General features: G+C 38.8%; 1 protein-coding gene and 1 non-coding gene across 3 annotated transcripts; one reads left to right on the forward strand and one right to left on the reverse strand.

Annotated features, from left to right (window-relative positions):
• The first annotated feature begins 9210 nt into the window (after positions 1 to 9210).
• Trnar-acg lies at positions 9211 to 9283 on the forward strand. Its single transcript has one exon. It is a non-coding gene; the product is annotated as a tRNA-Arg (tRNA).
• Positions 9284 to 11336: 2053 nt separating this feature from the next.
• LOC117296618 (cysteine and histidine-rich domain-containing protein 1-like) lies at positions 11337 to 20768 on the reverse strand. Of its 2 annotated transcripts, XM_033779639.1 has the most exons (10): positions 20540 to 20768; positions 18257 to 18363; positions 17223 to 17300; positions 16936 to 17000; positions 16022 to 16119; positions 15397 to 15458; positions 14944 to 15014; positions 14424 to 14555; positions 13788 to 13950; positions 11337 to 11965 (listed from the first exon to the last, which is right to left on the reverse strand). In XM_033779639.1, exons 1-10 carry the CDS (start codon positions 20616 to 20618, stop codon positions 11816 to 11818), a joined length of 1005 nt encoding a protein of 334 aa, XP_033635530.1. In that variant the 5' UTR covers positions 20619 to 20768; the 3' UTR covers positions 11337 to 11815. The 2 variants fall into 2 exon arrangements, with proteins under 2 accessions (XP_033635530.1, XP_033635531.1); XM_033779640.1 differs by lacking the exon at positions 17223 to 17300.
• Positions 20769 to 21402: the final 634 nt, after the last annotated feature.

A 21402-nucleotide genomic window follows, 5' to 3' on the forward strand; every position in this document is an offset into this window, starting at 1 on the left:
GTCATCAAATATTAAATTTGAGCAGAGACTGTTTCTTTCCCCGTTTCTGGTCATGGCAATGTCAGGGTATGTACTATGATTATAACTTTATATATCATGACTTTTTCATTAAACTGTTAAAGGAACACATTGCCTTGGATCGGATGAGTTGGTCTTTGAAAAGCGTTTGAAATTGTTTGTTATGAAATCCATATGGTAGTTGGAAAGATATTTTAAAAGTAGAATTCAATGATCCACACAAGTATCACTCGAAATTGCACGGTTTTCCTATTACGTCACGAACTAACACTGTCAGCCATTTTATGGAGTCAAAATTTTGCATTCCAAATAAATGTAACAATTCACTTGTTGGAATCACTTATCCCGCAAAGACAAAAAGGGAGAAATAATTGAGACGGAGACATTTGGTTAGCCCCAATTCGCTCTGCCAAAAGCAGATTCTTTAAGACCTACAAGCACATTACCCAAATGCATTCCAAATAAATAATGTAACAAAACTCTTCACAATTTGGAATCGCTCAGAATTTGCAAAGATAGGAGAAATAATTGAGAGACACAGAGACATTCGGTTAGCCCAGATTCCATCAAGTTGCAGACTCCAGATCAATATTGAACAATTGAAGCGTATGATTGGAGCAAGCGATAAATGAGGTCTTCTAAATGTACATGGTTTTAACTTGAATGTCACGGCATGAGAGACGAATCAATGCCTGGGATCCAAGGGCAAGGGGGGGGGGTTTATGGCCAACGGGGTTCGCGACTACTTGCATGGGTTTACGTTGCATCTGTTGATCTGTATGCTTTTCACAGGCTAGAGGTACACGTACCTGTAGACAAAGAAAGACTTTTAAGGGAGGATGTACCAAATCCAATTCAGTTCACGAAGGGCGAGCGGATCAATAAAATAATTTGTGTTTAGATATTGCTGAAGTGCAATCTTGGGGAAATCTGTGCTGGGCAGCAAGTGTATTTTGCTCAGAGTGCTGGGCAAAATTTATTAGTTTTAGGCAAGCCCAATCAGCACCATGATATATTTACTAGATTTTCTATTTCAACCTCCATGATATTAGTTAAGGTAGGTGACAAAAATAGTGACAGCTTGAGGGTGCATGGTGGCAAGATGATGGTTGCTAGTGGGTGTCCTTTAAACCTCTACTTAATTCCCCTATTGCTCTATTAATGGATACCAGTTGGGAATCTCAGCAATGCCCCCTAACTATTAATGTTTTATCCAGAGGCATTATTCCACCTCTTGCTACATGTAGCTAGAGGTGCGTCCATTGTGAAAACAAAAGATGTTAGAAGGCGTAGTCCTAAGGTACTGAACATCAGCACATCAGCACCACTCAGCCCTGACTGGCAACTTGTGTATGGCAAGAGTGCAATGACATTTCACTATAATGATAAAGAACTTGGCTCTTATTTCAACGCATTTCAAAATAACCATAGTGCCCTTGGGCCAATAACACTCCTTTAATCTTTCTTAGCACCTGAGAAATATTATAACCTGGGCAACCGACTTTGATATTTGCTCCCATGAAAAAAAAAACTTTCATGTATCTATAAACAAACAAGCCTAAACACAAAATTTCCAGGAAATTGTCAGATAATTTATTTGACCTTTTTGGCGTGGAATTACAAAGAGGCCATTGAGACCACGATGGTGTTGCTCCCGGTCAAGCATGAATTGTTTCCCAGATTTAAATACTTTAGGGTGAAAAATAATCAAAAACATTCTTTGAAGGGAATCCTTTCTCAAAATAGTTTCCTATCAACGGCTGCAGCAAGTAAACTTTTTTTTTGTCATCAATTTTTTTAGAATTTACATATCAAACAAAGACCCTACACCATGAAGGCCTACATTTCATTCAAATTAGACAACAGCTGTTATGGGTAAGGTGTTTGAATTGTAATAAACTGCTGTAATTCCAAATGAACTTTATGAGTTTTTGACACAGGTACAATGTATCGTGTTTCCTTGGAAAACTTAAACTATTAAAGCAAAGAGCCTCAAAACAAGGCAAACTAGAGAGAATAAAGGAAAGATATCTGAGTCTGACATCACTATGAGTCAGTGTTAGTTTGAGTCACCACCATAAACAAAAACAACCTCATACCACTTTAAAGGAATACGTACACAACATAACAATGTTAATTCACTTTCATGCCAAACTCTTTCCTAGGGGTGCTCTATTTTTTCCCAGTATGTCTTGCTCGCTCATAACCGTTGGAATTGGTTCATTAAAATCATGGAGGTAGAAGTACCAGCCTCTTGAATAAGGCCGATGGCCGATCCACCTACTGTATGGGTACGCTCAAGTATGGTAAATTGGTAATTTCGCAAAAATATGTATCATGTCAAAGAGCAACTGATTCCTTCTCATTCTCCTTTGAACATTGCAGTTTAGGGTGATTGCATAAAAACATGAGTTATTTGAATTGGAATCCCGCCAGAATACTTGCATTTTGACACCCGAGTTTGCATCATGGGTTGGGTATTTCACTTGTTGTCATGGCTGATTATAATTAATATTTATAATTAATATAGGGATACTTTTAAATAAAATTGTGGCATTCAAAATAGAAACTAATGAGCATTAGATGCTCGCTACACTTTACTGAAAGGTCACTTGTACTTTATAAGCGCAGGTAAGTATCTTCACTTTAGGTACACGTATGATGTCACAATGACCACCTGGCTGATAGTTTGGTAATTGTTAAAAACTACTAATCAATTACTAATGCACATCATTAGCTGCAGCTCCAAGGTCTCAGACAGTGCCATCCAATTATTATTTTAAAAAGCCGTGTCCGAAAAAGGCGCTTTCGGCTACAGCGTTGGCTAGATCAGCGTGTCTGCCACTGTTGAAGAATAGCAATTCACGCAATCTAGCCGTAGCTGTAGCCGAAGTCGTCGTTTCGGGCACGGCTTTACATGTACCTTGTACATGAAGGCAAGATGGTCAATAGGATTGGTTACAAGTAATACAGGGAACCAGACAAAATGGCACCTTAAGGTGATAAGGTGCAGCCATTTTTATCTCCCATTCAAATCAATCATTTAGCCAAAATAGTCTGGCCCTTTTTTGTATTGTATATATATAGATCTGTCACTGGGAACCAGACAAAACGGCAACCAGAAAACAATAAAAATGTATAAAGAGTAAAAACTTTAACAAAAGGCCTAAACACCCCGCAAGTATTTCATGTAACTCAGTTGTCTAAGCACGTGGACCATCACTCCAGCCCTCCAAGAGCTCAATTTAGAAACTCTTTTGTTCTCAGCCCACCTTGAACGCAGGGCTTTCACGACAGTGAGTAAATTCATCCCATCTGATATATTGGCTGATCTCATCCATGAATCTACTGCACAAAGGCGAGGCTACATACAGTAATTATTCACCATCGGTACTATGTAGTGCCGTACCGCAGGACTAAGCCTCATTGGTTCACAGATCAACTGGTTCCCGTTCACTACATCAGGCAAATTAACAACAAAAAACGTGTCACAGCATCACAGCCCGCTTCCTTTTTAGAGGTCACCTCCTTGTGAAATAATTAAATTTTGTAAAATAGCCCAGCCGCGATTGTCTTTAAAAATGTGTCGGCTGGCCATTTTGAAAAAAAAAAACTCCTCCTTCCTGTTTTCCAAAAAAGGCTGGACACTAAACTTGTTTTTATTTGTATTTTGCCTTAGGTTATTCAGCTTTAAGCATGTAATATCCTCTAATCCTTGTTGAAGGTCAAATTAATAACAATAAAAATAATATCATTCATGATTCATTAGATTTATGGATGAGTGCATTGTCATCCACATCATTGTTATCATTGGTGTTCACTTTGGAACTTAGGCAAAAAAATCCATCAACTTAGGTAGTCATACTTTCAAATAAACACTGCCTCTCTTCATCGATGTTCATTGTTGAAATACAAACAGCAAGTTTTTGCCCAGATTTCAAATAATTTCAAGACTAAAACTTACAATAGACCTGTATAATGCTGCCATCATCTAGGTCATGTTCCTTGTATCAAAAACCAGCAAACACTTATTGTACAAAAAGGAACCACACTGTCTCTCCTTCCAGCCTCGGTTTGGTTTAATTATAAGTTGAATGGGAGACAATCAAGATGGCCGCCCCATAATAAAGGTTCAAACCCACTTGACGATCGTTCACACTATAGTCAAATATAGCCAAGTAAAACATTTTCCCACAAGTGCACAATGTGTAATCATCCATAAATTACGTGTACATTGTAGGCATATATTTGTAGTACACGAATTCAGACAAGAATCGTGTGAATCTTTGCAAATCATGGTTCATGAGGTATGATTGAGGTGTAACATATTGCATTTAATAACCAATAATAACAAACATGCACAGCAACTCTACATAAATTGTGATATTTTGTATTTTGTTTACGTTAGACTAGGAGTCATGACCCCTTAATGGCCACTCAAGGCATACAAACATTGACTGCAATACAAACACAATACCTAAGCCATACAACCTTTAACAAAACACACCACCTTGACTTACATAGTTCCTGTACAGAACACACTATGGCGATAATAGTAGGCTACCTCAGGTACATGTAAGGCTATTGTCCATGATTTCGTAAATGCCACAATCATGGATAAACGACGTACCCCAACAATCTTCCGTTTCTCCAAAATCTCACAGAATGTCTGATCGCGCACACACGCTTCCCACGGTCTTACTCTTATTTAATACTTCCTCTGGTTCAACGGATGAGATTTTGACTAAAAGCGAGCATTATGATGAACCGGTCTGCGCTAGGATGTCACTGAGACTAAAATGTTAACCTTGGCATGCATTAAGGTGGAGAGACAACCCGGCACCACGCAGGAGAATGCTTACACCGTAATTACAGCTACATATCAACTAATATAAAAGCTTTCATGATTGGCTACGAGGGCTGGATTGGAGGACTGACTAAGTTCGTCTGTCAGTAGTGACGACTCAATGTCAGCGATTACAGCCAGACGGTGTTGATGTAAAAGAAAAATTATTACGGTGTGCTGTCTGTGACTGTAGCAACAGTCAATAGCAGCTTGGGAAATGGGCCAGATATCAAATTGATTCTCCACGGAAAGTTATTAAAAATGTATAAGATTTCTTCTGTAATTGTTTCTCTTTCCTTTTGCTGTTGTTGATTTATTGATTGGATCATGAAAATTACAATTCTGCCAAGTTATTACTTTTCTGCCCAAAGTTACAATACACTGAGATAACTACACTGAGACGTAAATGTCACTAGGTAAGTGCTGTACAGCCACAAGAATGAAATTAATGAAATCAAATGACCCTACATGTGTGCTGAATTTGTACGTATCCTTACAAACACAAACCAAGCATTTCATGTGCACAGCCAGGCATATCATTTGCAGTAGTCCGCTGGTTAGGTACATGTATGTCATGGTGTTGGAATGTGTTGTATTCAATATAAACTATTGGGTTGAGGTTAATATTATGTGTCAATCTACAAACAATCTACCTCTGGTCCATGTCATCTGTTGTTCCAACTGCCATGTGTTTTCAGTTTTAGCAAATTATGTTGTTTTTTTTCTCGAATTTATAACTACAGGCATGTAAGCTTCGTTTTTGAAGGGGCAAGGGCACCAAGGCAATTTCTCATTGGTAAAGGCCAACCCTATGGGGAAATTTTGAGTTTCTACTCAGCATTTCAAGGGCAACAAGGCAATAACCCAGGGGCATGGGGACAATCGCCTTCACTGCCTCTGTTAAATATCAGGCTTGGCAACTGACACATTTTGTGGAGCACTGTGCAGCATGAATGTTAGATAGGACTTGTATTGATTTCTCATGACACGTTTGGCCTTGCCCCTAGATAAAAGAATGAGATTACGGACCGTGGGTATGTATGGTGGGCGTATCAAACATTAGCAAAGAAGCAATTAAATGGATTTGAGGGTTACATATTACCACAAACAACTATCAATAAATGATTGTGATTGATAAATGGTGGCGCTGTCCAATTCAGTGATACTCCAAGACGATTGATTTTTAAAAAAAACATGAAACCATAAAATTATGTTCAGACTCGAGAATCTGAAAAAAAATCCTCAGTCTAACTACTCCATTTTTATTACTGACTCAATAGTCATGTTGGTTCCTGAACAAATTATATTAAGTCAATATAACGAGGGGTCCAGGCAATACAACAGAACTTAAGAGTACATGAAACTGTTGCCTTACATGGTTCTAATCCATAAAGAAGCTATGTATACAGACTTTGACAACTTTAAAAGTACAGACCAATGCAGATGGAAACACTCAATTTTCAACTTGACTTTCTTAAAGGCACTGGACACTATTGTGAATCACTCAAAATAGATGTTAGCATATTAAACTTACTTGTTTTGAGCAATGGATAGTTGTTGATAGAATTTAAATATTGTGAGATACAGCTCCCTCTGAAGTAAAGTAGTTTTGAGAAAGAAGTAATTTCTCAATAAAGTATTTGAATTTGATTTCTAGACCTCAGAACTAGACTTTAAGGTCTTGAAATCCAGCACCTGAAAGCATGCAACTTTGTGGGACAAGGGTGTTTTTTCTTTCATTATTATCTTGCAACTTAGACGACCAATTGAGCTCAAATTTTCACAGGATTGTTGCATGTTGAGATACACCTAGTGAGAATACTGGACTTTAACAATTACCAACTGTGTCTAGTGTCTTTAAGATGTTGAGGGTTTGCTTAACACTACAGGAGGATTATGAGAAGACTGGTCTATTACCAATAGTGGCCAGTGTCTTTAAAGCTCCAATTACAAAACAATTCTCAAGACATAGGCTGAAAACAAAGGAAGTCTCACCATATCTGCACAGCTTCAGGACACAGATTACACAACCTGTCAGTAGGCCTACGTACATACACGTAGATCGTGTAAGACCTTTTCTTACGATACAATTCTTACGTGTTGTGTTTTATTTCCTCATTTTATAACGATAGTTCATGGGGTTGTCCTAGGATGTACAAGCACTAGCACTTTATTCAGCACTTCCTTGCCTTGTTCCTGTCGTTGGAGTCATGGAAACAAAGCTCGAGCTATATAAACAAAGCGTGGCTAGCGCTGATCACTGAATCAGTATCACTGAATCAACTTTCATTAGAGCAGACGACAGTGCTTTTGAAAACTTTGTTACTTAACTTGACAAAAATGAGCTGGGAATAAGAGCCCAATTTCATAAAGCTATTGTAATTAGCAGAAATCCCTTGCTAAGCAAGAAATGAGTGGGATGCCAGCCACACCAATGGTAAATGTACAGTATTTTGGCTGGTGTCGTAGTTTTGCCTAAAAAGAGTTTTGTGTGCTTAGCAAGTTTTTTTTTGTGCTTTTTAAAAACAATCATAAAATAGAAATGACTACCAAATATTCCTATAGTATACACGAATTAACAATCAAACAAGAGAAAACAAAAAAGTTAAGTGCTCAAATTTGTATTAAAGTTTCTATTCATTTTTTTTGTACAACCTCCATCCAAAACCAAATGACTGTTGTTTACTTTTGAAGTTTCAAAGACAAAAGTTATCATTTTGTATCCTTCAATTGGTATTATTAAAAATATTTATTGGCTATTCCATCTGTCCAACCATAGTCCAACCAACCCTGTATGGATATGGACGGTCTTGCAGTTCCAACTTACAGACTTAATTTTTTTGTTTGACTTGAGGATATTAATTTATTTACTTTTTCGCAAATTTTTACAAAAAGGAATATCTCATTCAGGTAATATTTAATAATTTTGTATTTCGTAGCAAATGAAAAGTTGGTGGCTGAACAAGGAACTTTTCCCGCCGGCTGACCCTCCATTATCAGACGACATGGTTGACCGAAAATTGGACATGTTGAAAATACCGATGCAATTTATCATCATACGTACACACGTCCCACACGACACAGAAACCACAACTTTTATCAAAACAACACAAAATCATGAATATGTTTTCAACAAAATGCCTCCGAATACCTTCATCATTTTCAATTTACAAATCATTTTCGGTATCTTCAAAGGATTATTTACAAAGTTATACATTAACTAATGACATTCCAGGTTCAAGGGGGTTAAATTTACCTTCTTTTGGTTGAAAAGGTCCATCTTCTACTCCTGTGTTTTCCGCCATCTTGATGACATCATGCTGAAGACGTCAACTAGACCCCATAAGTTCTTCACTATTTATCTAGCGCATGTGGACGTCCGTGTGTGCGTGAGATCTGAGAGTGGACGAGTTGTATACCGCCCTCATCGCGGGTGTGTTTTCCCGTTCCCCTGCCTGTGATGGTAGGATCGGGATGGCACTTCTTCTTTTTTAAGACAACTTTCGGGGAAGATCCGGGAGAAGATGTAGGTTGTTTTGTTTTGATTGCGGTAACAACGAACGAGGAAAACAGTTACCCCTAAACAGGGCTTTAAAAAAATTATGGGCTACGCGTACGGCCGGGGGCTGGGCTTGGATCCACAGAGGAGGAGGGGAGGATTGCCATTAATTTGCGACTAATTCGAGTCTTTATTTTAATTTTATAACAAACATGTGATTGTTTGTGACAACATTGAAAAGAGACTAATGAATAAGAAGGGATTAACAAGCAAGAGAATACTCCAGCTGGCACCCCCCCCCCCACCCACCCAGCCCAACCCACTCCAATGATCAAAAAAAAATTGTGTATGTGAACCCGGCCCAACCTGGCCCAATTCCACAAGAACTCCCCCCCCCCCCCCCCCCCCAACCAACCAACTTCAAATAAATGAGTGTGTGTGAACCCGGCTCAGGCCAAGCTGGCCCAATTCAAACAAGAACCCCCCCCCCCCCACTTCAATGATTAAAATATAATATGAGAGCGTGTGCACCCGGCCCAATTAAATAAGACCCCCCCCCCCCAGCCCCAACCCACTTCTATATTATAAAAACAAATAAGTGTGTGTGAACCCGGCCCAATTCCATCAAAAAAACGCGCCACTTCTAACCAACACTAAAGTTGTTCACGTCGTCTCTGATCCCTCCGTGTACAGCTCAACCAATGTATAATGGTCAGTAGACTAAGCGTCATTCCGTCTTAAAAATAAAAAAAGACTTACTCAAGTTTATTGTTCGCCATGTTAGGATTCATATTGGGAGAAGTTTAGAAATGAATAGATACTAAGCACTAAGGTCATTTACCACCTAGGCCTTGTGGCCCAATGGATAAGGCATCTGACTACGAATCAGGGGATTCCAGGTTCGAGTCCTGGCAAGGTCGAAATAGTATTTTTTATTTTTTTTTTATACGAAGAGCTAGCGCAGGCCTTTCAAAAAATAATTAATTTGAGTCTCAGAAGCTATTTAAGACAACAGATACAAGCTTCTTTTCTTAACAACAGCGCCCTCTTGTGGTCGCATATAACTTCACTTCCTGTTTTGGGTTTCTGAAAACAGGTGGTGTTTGTTTTGTTTTCTTCCGCTCTACCCAAGCTCAAAAAGACAAATTCCTCCTGAAATCTAGTTACAGTTTGCTCGTTAAATGTATTTGACATCCACTTTCTCCTAGAACTATGAGAGGTTCGTTCTGCCATCGTACGATAGCGGAACGAACCTCAGTTCTGGGTACTCGTAGAATAGTATGAATATGATGAGGTTTCGTTCCGCTATCGTCTCGCTCGTTGCGGGAGACGATAGCGAAACGAAACCTCTTACTTAGTTCTAGGAGTAAGTTCTGGACATTCTAATTCTACCTCCATGGTTCTAGAGAGGAGTACCACGGGACGTAAGGGTACCATGCATGGAAGTACGGCCATGGTACAAACAACAATCGTGGTGGCAGTATTTTGACACTTTTGGCGCAGTCTTTCTGAAAAACATATTTTTTAAAGAAACTACATCCAATTAATTTGATTCTGAACTGGTCATTGTTTTCCTAGAAAATAAAATAATGGACTGAAAAAACAAAAGTTTAATAAAGGCACTGGACACCTTTCTGATTGGTATTTTACAAAGACCAGTCTTCTCACATGCATGACAGTGGATTGGAGTATCACAACTAATTAGTAATTTTATGCATAAAACAACAAACTTGTGAAAAGTTGAACTCAATTGGCCAACAAGTTGCGAGAGAATAATAATAGAAGAAATAAACACCGTTTCCCATCAGCTGAAGTCTCAAATTCAATTCAAGTATTTAAGTGAGAAATTTATACTGCTTTCTCACAAACTCCTAACTTCAGAGGGAGAAGTTTCTCACAATGCTTTGTATTATTATACTATCAACAGCTCAGCTCTCCATTGCTTGTTACCATAAAAGTCTTTATGCAAACAATTCTTAAGAGTAATTACCAATAGTGTCTAGTGCCTTTAAAAGTACAGATTACTGCTACTACTAGGCCCCCTCTCCTAGAACTACGAGGTTCGTTCCGCTACAGTTGTAGGAGTAGATTACTACCATGATTACAATTACACAAAGTTATCATCAGCTATTTCTACTGATATTAAATCATATTTTGTTCTACCCTGTGCTCTCACACTGCTCCACAGCACGATTGTGTGCGTGCGTGAATAAATAAGTATTTTCAATATATTTTTATAATCCAAGTTTACCCAAAACAAGGCTAAAAGCCACTTTTGGTAAGGGGCTTTAAGAAGAAAATTTTTCTATACATAATACAGGATTAACATAATTTTACTCTCAGTTTTCATGCATTGCTTTTTTAATCTCCACTTAAAAACACACTGTCCATCCAGATTTTGTGCCCTCAAAAGATGTATGGAATTGCCACTTGTACGCTGTAGACCGTGTTTATCATGTTGCCCTTTCCCGTTATTACACATATAAATACTGCTTCTTACGCAACAAGGGATCAAATAAATTGCACCAACGTTAAATGGTCTGTATTGATAAATTAATGGCAATAAAAACATGTGAACATTTGGGCTCAATTGGTCATTGAAGTTGCAGAAAATAACAAAGGAGAAAACACTGTTGCATAGAATTGTGTAATTTCAGATGCCTCAGACTAAAAGTCTTTCTAAGATTCAAATTTGTTGATGAATATTACCTCCTTTTAAACTATAGGCCTATACTTCAAAGAGGGGCGTTGGTTTTTACCAAGTACGTAAAATTTGGAATAATTACCAAAGATGAACCTCGCCTTTGAACAAATACAGTTCAATTGAGTCTAATAACCGGCTTATTGACATCTTAAAGTTTTGACTCCAATAAATGGCCGACGGGTTTGTTCGGAAAGTAAAAGGAAAACAATGCAGTTTCAAAGTAAATTTGTGTAGATCATTATATTTTTTTAAATTAACTATCTAACCACAATGCATTTCATAACAAACGTTTTCAAACGATTTTCAGCGACCAACTCGTCCGATCCAAGGCAACATGTTTCTTTAAGACATCACCGAATATATCTGCGAAAGGGGGTTACACTGTTTCAGTCCAAGAGAACACGTAGATAACAACGTGCCCCTGATGACAGTAGATTTGGCTCAACAGCCAAAATCAGTTATAAAGCCAGGCCTGATACTTCACGAAGCAACAAAGACGGTTGCCTCCATGCCCCCTGGTATCTGCCTTGGTGCCCTTGAAATGCGGCAGTACCAAGGATAAAATTCCTTGGTGCCCCTTGCCTTTCAAATGAAGCAGTCCTGGCCTGGTGATGTCGGGCGATTTCTTCAGAAAGGTTCCTGATTTATTTTGCACTTGCGTTGGTTGAAACTAGTTTAACTTTGGCCCGCCGCTCCTATAATAAATGTGCGTTCTTGTCTTTAAAGCTGTACATAGGCATCGTCTTCGTCAATGATCAACATTATTCTCTTGACTCTCTGATTTACTCGTCTTCAGGGGGAGCTCGTATTTCCTCCAGGAGCAAGCCTCTCCTTTCTTTAGTTTGATTTCACATTTGCTTCCAAGCATCGTCATGGAGCTCTTGGTCGGGTCTATCACCTACATAGACAAGGAGAAAAAGAACAAAACTGAAAATCTGGATTTTTTTCTTTGATGTGTGTACTGACTTTAAAGGTACACGTTGCCTTGGATCGGTCGAGTTGGTCTTTGAAAAGCGGTTTGTAACCGTTTGTTACAAAATGCATATCGGTAGAAAGATGTTGTAAAAGTAGAATACAATGATCTACGCAAATATGCCTCGAAATTGCATGGTTTTCTTTTTACCTCGTCGACTAACCGGCCGACCGTGATAGTTCACGACGTAAAAGGAAGACTGCAATTTTGAGTGATACCTGTGTGGATCATTATATTCTACTTTTACAACATCTTTCTAACCAATGCATTTCATAACAAACGATTTCAAACGATTTTTATAGACCAACTCGTCCGATCCGAGGCAACGTGTTCCTTTAAGTAGTAGTCCCAGCGAACTATCACGGTCGGCCATTTATGGGAGTCAAATTTTTTACCCCCATAAATGGCCGACCGTGTTAGTCGACAGGGTAAAAAGAAAACCGTGCAATTTCGAGGCATGTTTGTGTGGATCATTGTATTCTACTTTTACATCATCTTTCTAACCATATGCATTTTATAACAAACGGTCACAAAACGCTTTTCAAAGACCAACTCGTCCGATCCAAGGCAATGTATTCCTTTAAAGGCAGAGTCAAGCTAAGGCCATCTCCCCTACTAGTTTGATATACAATACATGGTTTTGGGGATGAACATTTAAACACTCACTACAGCAGGATTTGAATTAACAAACCTCCAATTAAAAGTGTTGGCACTCTATAAACTGAGCTATCTAGCCCCATGTTGGCGGTCTCCTATCAAATGAAATCGTCTTCTATCACAAATCACTGTGCTCGATACAATTTTGTAGAGCTACAATACAATAAATTCAAGAGCTTACTAATCAAACATATCTCTCTTATGGATAGACTGTTCATATAAATATATTTTTACAAATGTTCCGGGTGTAAACTAAAGCAGGTTTTACACAACTTCTTTTTGTTTGTCCAAACAAATTTGTACAAACACAGAGTCTGATGTAAACTTGTTATTTAAAGCCAGTGGACACTTTCGGTAAACAGTATTGTCCTAAGGCTCACACTTCGTGTATCACAACTGATAAAAAAATATAAAAAAACTGTGAAAATTTACGCTCAATCAGCCATCGGAGTCGGGAGAAAATAACGGGGAAAACCCTCCCTTGTTTCCGCACATTTCGCCGTGTCATCACATGTGTTTAAAATAAATCCGTAATTCTCAACAACGAGAATTGATAATTGTTTTAAAGTTTTTTGAAAAGTAAAGCTAATTCAAGAGAAGTCTTTCACCATTACCTTCTGTAAACCCTGTAAGTTATTTGTAAATCTGTGAATTTTTTTTTTTCTTTTTCTGTGCCGAAAGTGTATAATGGCTTTAAAGGCAGTGGACACTATTGGTAATTACTCAAAATAATTATTAGCATAAAACCTTTCTTGATTACAAGTAATGGGGAGAGGTTGACAGTATACAAAATTGTGAGAAACAGCTCCCTCTGAAGTGACGTAGTTTTTGAGAAAGAAGTAATTTTCCACGAATTTGATTTCGAGACCTCAGATTTAGAAATTGAGGTCTCGAAATCAAGCATCTGAAAGCACACAACTTCAAGGGTGTTTTGTCTTTCATTATTATCTCGCAACTTCGATGACCGATTGAGCTCCATTTTTCACAGGTTTGTTATTTCATGCATATGTTGAGATACACCAAATGAGAAGACTGGTCTTTGACAATTACCAATAATGACCACTGTCTTTAAGAAGGGCGTCTTACTTACCCCTTCCAGAAGGAAAGTTTTCTTGAATTTGTTCTTGCTCTGATTGAAGGTGATATCAACATTCAATAAGACCCGGTTTGTTTCTATGAACGAGACGTCTGGCTGAGAGAGCTTGCAATAGACGGAAAGCACGACGTGTGAGACGGTCTGATGCCAATCGTACCTAGACATGATAGAAATATTTACGTCTGTAACTGTGCCCAATTTCATAAAGCTGTTTAGCAGAAAATTCTGCTTTGCAAATTTCTTTGCTAAGCAAATCACAGCAATGGTAAATATACGGCATTTTGGCCGGTAACCAAATTTTACTAAGCAAGAGTTTTCTGCCCTCTTGGCTCTGGTATCGGGACAAAATCCTCAAATGCTTGGCTCTGGCCCAATTTCATAAAGCTGTTAGGCAAAAATTTCTGCTTCGCAAATGTCTTCAGCCTCAGGGCATCAGCCTCAACAATGCCAACTTAATTTGGGTTTGACTGGTAACCTAATACTATTCTGTGCTTAGCGAGTTTTTGTGTGCTTACAGGCTTCGTGAAATTGGGCTGTGGTTGGGTAATCGGGGTCTCTTTTCTGTATGCCTGTAAGCACAAAAACTTTCTTAGCACAAACAAATTTGTTCAGCAAACAAATCACACCAACCTGCAATCGACTAGTTTCTTTGTGTCATCTTCTTTTACGAGCCATAAATGGGTACCGGTTGTGCAACCTTCTTGCTCGAGGAAGTTGGTGAAATCTGAAGTCCGCCTCTCACAACATGACCAGAACTTCATTCTAAGAAAGATAAGTCCAACTCCGGAGTTATCTCAACAATATCAAGCAGTTCTTAAGAATTAAACATCAATGAGAAAATTAACACCTATAAAATAGTTGCGGTTCTCGCTTAAAAAACATTGGACTCAAACTGCCTATAGTTCCTGGGCGAGCTCAGTTTTCACAATTTGTAAGACATCTGCTCTAGCAATGCAAAGGTTGTGGGTTTGAATCCAACCTGAGTAACGCGCCTGTTTTTTTATTTTTACAGGACTTAAAAAGCACTGCGCATCGGTATAAGGGCGAAAACCAAATGATATGAATGAGAACCAAATCGTCTTCGACGTGTAACAAGCAGTGTTTCCTTGGGGGCTTTAAAAGAAACAAAACAAGAAAGAATGAAACCAACCCTTCATGGAACACTGCCTGGCCTGGGTGAAACTGGCACTTCTCATAATCCGACTGTTCTCCCATGTACGACTACATGTAGTGAACAAGAAATAGAAAAAGACTCAATTATTTTATAAAGGAGTATAAAAATAATAATAATAGCGTCTTATATAGCGCACACCTCTGTCACGCACACCTTTGCCAATGAGGGTGTACAGATCCCCATGAACACAATCACAGCGTGCAACAATTGCAGGCACGTATGCTTTGTTTTTGATAAAGGGCAAGGGCACCAAGGCATTTTCTCCTTGGTAAAGGGCACCTCTATAAGGGTACCAAGGCAATGACCAGGAGGCATTGAGGCAACGCCTCCTCCAGGAGGCATTGAGGCAACGCCTCCTCCTGAAGTATCAGGCCTGCATAATGTTAGTTGAGCTTCATATACAAAAAACAGTCTTTACATAGTACTTACCTTTTGACAGCCTCGATTCTTGCATTGTGTTCCCTCTGTGACTTCATTACTGACTTGTTCATCTTAGGAATAAAAATAACAGGTTTTACTGATGGTCTCTAACTGTCTCTTCAAACTATGGGCCGAGGTTTCACCGCAGCGATAACGAACAAGATAACGACCACGACGCAAAGAGAATGCATTCTATTGGTTGAATTGCTCCACGCAGAATACGCACACGCTCATTCAACCAATAGAATGCATTCTATTTGCGTCGTGATCGTTATTGTTTTCGATAGCAAGCTAGTCGAAATGTTGAGACCAATTAAGAAGTCGCTCTGCGGTAGTGAAGGTAACAACGATCTACTAAAAGCTAAAGTAGTAGTCCCGGCCAGTTTTCTACCTTCCGCCCAGGTTGTAGTTAAAAAGCAGGACAGTTCTTTTCAGAACTGAGAAGTCTCTCGCCGAACAATCCGATAAATCTACTCCACGGTAGTAGAATATAAAAAGACAGTTCTCTAAGAACAAACTCTACCTGGCAAGTAGATACACACATGGTGTTACCGCAAACCAAATTTATTTTGATACCTCACCATGAAATGCCTCAAATCCAATCTTTTTATTATAAATCTTTGTGACTTCTTACCATTTTGGTCCTGAGATGGGTTTATAGTAAGATTCTCTAATGCTGATTTTAGTGATGATCCAACAGTGACTGGTAACCGAACTACAGGATCAGATTCACTGTCGAAGATAAAGAATACCAACTAAAAAACTAGACATTGAGTAGCATTGGTAAAATTACAAACACTATGTTTTGGGTTTTCAATGATACAATGCTTTACAAAGATGTAATAACAATAATAAAAGCCTAATATAATAAAAGTCTAACATACTAACAAGGTATTCAAGGGGCTTGAACAAACGGGTTTGTAAATCTTGACATGGTGCAATGGTGCTAAAGGAATAGGTATCACACTTCAAAAATGGCTCAGCATACATTACAGGAAAAAATACTGAGCACTTTGATCTGCTCGTTGGGTGTGATAAGCCGCTACATATGAATTCGGGTCTTTGGATGTTTCTAATTGTCTCCAAAGAATTAAAGACACTGGACACTATTGGTATTTGTCAAAGACCAGTCTTCTCACTTGGTGTCACATCTCATCAAATGCATAACATAACAAACCTGTGAAATGTTGAGCTCAATTGGTGGACGAAGCTGCAAGATAACTATGAAAGAAAAAAACACCCTTGTCACACGAAGTTGGGTGCTTTCAAATGCTTGACTTCGAGACCTCAAAATCTAATTCTGAGGTCTCGAAATCAAATTCGTGGAAAATTACTTCTTTCTCGAAAACTATGTCACTTCAGAGGGAGCCGTTTCTCACAATGTTTTATACTATCAACCTCTCCCCATTACTCGTTACCAAGTAAGGTTTTATGCTTATAATTATTTTGAGTAATTACCAATAGTGTCCACTGCCTTTAAATACATAAATAAAACATAAAGTTGTGAAACTTTCTGAATCAATTAATACAAGAAAATGCTGACCGTACCTTGGTCTTTTGGTGGGTGGCTCAATCGGCCGACGTTGCTTAGGTGGTTCAACACGAATCACGTCCTGTAAGTAGAGAAGATGAAAAAATCAAGGCCAGTAAATAAATAAAAACAATAATAATAATGCGTTTTTATAGTTCTTCATACAGGATTTCCAAGTGCATGCAGTCCCAGTCCAACAAAATCAAACAAAATGTGAAGTTGGATTTTGAAGGGAGGAGGATGGTTACAATCAATGGTTGGATAACCACGATTGAGAAGTAAATTCGAACACACAAATTTTCACCTGATTTGTTTTATTGGAGACCTGAGGTTTGGGTTTTTCTGCTGGTTTTTCATTGCTATGAAGTCCCTTGGTACAGCCCTGCAAGACAAAAGACAGCCATACATTTTCACCTTTAATTCATAACTTCCTTCTAACAAAATAATGTTTCTTGGTAAACCATAAGTTTCGTAAACACCTGTTAATTTTAACATAGACTTGTGGACAAGTCATGAATGTCATGATGTTGCAATACACTCAGTAGCATAAGTTTTAGTTAAAAATTGCTTTGCTAAGCAAAAGGTGTCTTTGCGTAGCATGGCCCCACTTTCATAGAGCTGCTTTTAAAACGGCAAATTTTGTGCTTACTGACCGAGTTTCTATTTCATAAGTGTTGCTTACACGAACACCATGGGTAGATGACCTTCCTGTGCTTACTAAATGAAAATGAATGATGTACATTTTGTAAAACTTCAAATCTTTGGTAAAAGCACAAGCTGATGGCCTAATTTTTCCTAATGAAATATTATGCTTAGTAATACTTTAAGCAAATTTGTCTGCTTTAGTTCTTCATTTATAGTGCAGCCTTCCAATGATTGAAGATGTACGCATTGCATGTGTGTGCATGGGTTGGCTTGAGACAACAGGAATATTGTGTCAGGTGCAGTTAGAATTATGTTAAGGTGCGAGTAAAAAGCTGGAGATGAGATTACTTCAGCCGGGGGTCCCTTAGTACAGTATTAGCCCAAGGCGTAAGTGCTCGATATTGGATAGTGTTTTACGCTCAGTTGTAAAGCACGCCCTCTTACGGTATAATTTAACCAGCTTGACTGGCAAGCATCTCGCCAGACTAGTCTAGATCTCAAGCTCACAAGTCAAGTTGGTTAAATCATACTGTTAGAGGGCCGGCTTTGGCAATTTACAACTGAGCGTAGTACACTTTTAAGTATCGAGCACTTACGTATTTGGCCAAGACTGGGGAGTATTGGGCCAATTTACATGATTAAAGGCCAAATTCAAATATAATGCTTTGGCTTTTATGTGTTGAGGCTCCATACCCGCATATTAAGAAACTCAGTGAAATCTGTGGTTCTTTTTTTACAGCAGGACCAGCCCTTGTAGGCGTCGTGAAAGACTGGCTCCCCAGGATGGTGTATACACGCCTCTGAAAAATAAGCAACAAAAGGTACAATTTATTATTGAATATTAAATATTATTAATAATTATTAACTTTAAGCCATTTCATAAAAACAAAGTACAACAACAATTCAATGAGGTTCGGGCAAAAACAGAGTGCAAATTGCACATAGGCACACTCTTCATTTTCCTACGGCTGTTTGCTGCGTTTTCTGGACCCCTTGCCTTGTTAGGCCTTGGCCCTTGCTCTGCAATTGCATACATTTTGACTGAGAGTTCATTCAAATCAAAGAACACACAGTTTAAATAAAATAGAGCCTAATTTTGGCGAGATTCTAATTTAAAGACACTGGACACTACTGGTAATTGTTAAAACCAGTCTTCTCACTTGGTATCGCAACATATGCATAAAATAACAGACCTGTGAAACTTTGAGCTCAATTGCCATTGGTCATCGAAGTTGCGAGCGATGAAAGAAAAAACAACCTTGTCACACGAAGTTGTGTGCTTTCAGATGCTTGATTTCGAGACCTAAAAATCTAATTCTGAGGTCTCAAAATCAAATTCGTGGAAAATTACTTCTTTCTCAAAAACTACGTTACTTCAATCAAAGGAGTCGTTTCTCACAATGTTTTACACTATATATCAATCTCTCCCATAGACCCAATAGGGCCTACTCGTTACCAAGTAAGGTTTTATGCTAATAATTATTTTGAGTAATTAATTACCAATATGAATTAGAGTTAGACCCAGTATGGGGCGCTGTATTCCTTTTTCGAAATTTTGACATTTTCTGTCATACAGTCTTATCTTACTCTTGCTTGATTATTCTTACACAGACAGTACAGCCACTACAGAAAATGCCAACATTTCGAAAAAGGAATACACTATATACAGGTAGGTACAGCGCCCCAGTTACTGGGTGTAAATATTATTAGTGTCCACTGTTACTGTAAGTGTAAATTTAAAACGTAAAAAAGGGCAAAGCGATTCGTGTGTACCTAGTATTTAGTTAGCCCCACGTATTTGTATCCTTGGCCACACAAGTGGGGCTAGTAGTAGGAATACCAGTCATCTCGCCCCCCAGCAAAGTCGCCCACAACAAAGTCGCCCCCCAGCAAAGTCGCCCCCAGCAAAGTCGCCCCCAGCAAAGTCGCCCACTACAAAGTCGCCCCCTCCCTTACAAAGTCGCCCCCTGTCAAAGTCGCCCCTCACATAGTCGCCCCCAAACAAAGTCGCCCCCCGACACAGTCGCCCCCTAACAAAGTCGCCCAAGAAGATTTCACTAAGTGAGGGCGCCCTTTGGTAACGGTTTAGATTCAACCATTGGAGATTCCAGGCTTGGCGAATGCTCTGTCTTTTCGCTAGATAACTAATTAGCTATTTTCTTTTTTTTTATACTTTGAATTGGCCTTTTAATATTATGTAAATCTGTATCGAACATAGACAGTTTTCTGAATTAAATTAAGCATGCCAACCATTTAAGATTGTATACATAATTATTGCTGTGCATAATTTTTATACCCAATATTTTTAGTTAATATTTTTAATCAATTTGTTTTAACAATAAACAATTGTTATGACTAAAATGTGATTTTGTCTGTAGGCCTAGTGATCGACTAAGGGTTTTAATTAAACCCTCAGGTTCACTTCTGCTTGATAATTTATTTGATGTATATATATTCCGTACATAAAATGTAAATAACCTGTTATATATATACATTATTTTAGTGTTCTAATATCTAAAAGAAGCTGCTACAACACAAAGATTAAACACGCTCAAACCCGTCGTGCACGCTTAAAATCCCGTAGCATTCCTTCTGTAACAGCATGAAGGGGCCTACATTTCGTCTTTCCCCAGTGCTAATAATTGTTTCAAACTATTCGAAAGCGCCCTCACTTTTGTGTACGTCGCTCAACCATGCACTGGGCGACTTTGTTAGGGGGCGACAGTGTCGGGGGCGACTTTGTTGGGGGACGACTCTGTCAGGGGGCGACTTTGTGAGGGGCGACTTTGACAGGGGGGCGACTCACTTTGTAAGTGAGGGGGCGACTTTGTGGTGGGCGACTTTGCTGGGGGGGCGACTTTGTAGTGGGCGACTTTGTTGTGGGCGACTTTGCTGGGGGGGCAAGATGACTGGTTTTCAGTAGACTAGTACTAGAGTAGTATTTAGTAATACACGTACTAATGTATAGTAACCTACCTGGTCCATTTTCTGACGGGAGAAACTTCTTCACACAACCTTTATTGTAGCAGTGTGTTTCGACTTCACCAGACGCCATTCCGAAACCAATGGTGACAATTCAACTCTTCAGCAGTAACTTATCTTCTATGTCTTTATTAATCGGAAAATTTGTGAGAGAATTTTCCAGAAATCGTAATTTAATCCAACGATCGGAGCAGTTACTCGAATCGAAGGCCGCACGTCTGTGTAATAGGGCGCCATCATTTGTTCAAAATAAATTAGTTTCTGGTATCAGTTAGACTTGCGGACAAGTCGTTATTGGTCTGCCGCCGCGCGGTGAGATGGGCAATCCTGGCGGTGAGGAGCGAGATCACTGCTCTTTGTTTTTTTAGGGGGGGTAATGATTTTTTGTTTGTAAACGGAAAACGGATTTTATTTTAAAGGAACACGTTGCCTTGGATCGGTCGAGTTGGTCTATGAAAAGCGTTTGAAACGGTTTGCTACGAAATGCAAATGGTTAGAAAGATGTTTTAAAAGTAGAATATAAAGTTGCACGGTTTTCATTTTACGTCGCAAACTTACACGGTCGGCCATTTATGGGAGTCGTTGACTCTCATAAATGGCCGACCGTGTTTGTCGACGAGGTAAAACGAAAACCACGCAATTTCGAGGCATATTTGTGTAGATCGTTGTATTCTGCTTTAACAACATCTTTCTAACCATGATCGGTTTTATAACAAACGGTTACAGGACGCTTTTCAAAAACCAACTCGACCGATCCAAGGGAACGTGTTCCTTTAAAGTCTCACCAAGAAAATAAACTTTGAAAAATAGCCCAGCCGTTTGTCTCTTCCTTCCCTTTTTTTTAAGTATAATTTCTT

The sequence above is a fragment of the Asterias rubens genome, chromosome 11, assembly GCF_902459465.1.
Source record: "Asterias rubens chromosome 11, eAstRub1.3, whole genome shotgun sequence".
NCBI classification, from domain to species: domain Eukaryota; kingdom Metazoa; phylum Echinodermata; class Asteroidea; order Forcipulatida; family Asteriidae; genus Asterias; species Asterias rubens.

Excerpts from the sequence above, each read along its gene's own strand:
- LOC117296618 (XM_033779639.1), bottom strand. The coding sequence starts at position 20,618 with ATGGCGTCTGGTGAAGTCGAAACACACTGCTACAATAAAGGTTGTGTG. Across the intron at positions 16,120-16,935 it reads CCACCCACCAAAAGACCAAG|TGAATCTGATCCTGTAGTTC; the intron begins GTACGGTCAGCA and ends TATCTTCGACAG. Across the intron at positions 14,556-14,943 it reads CAGGCAGTGTTCCATGAAGG|AATGAAGTTCTGGTCATGTT; the intron begins GTTGGTTTCATT and ends TATCTTTCTTAG.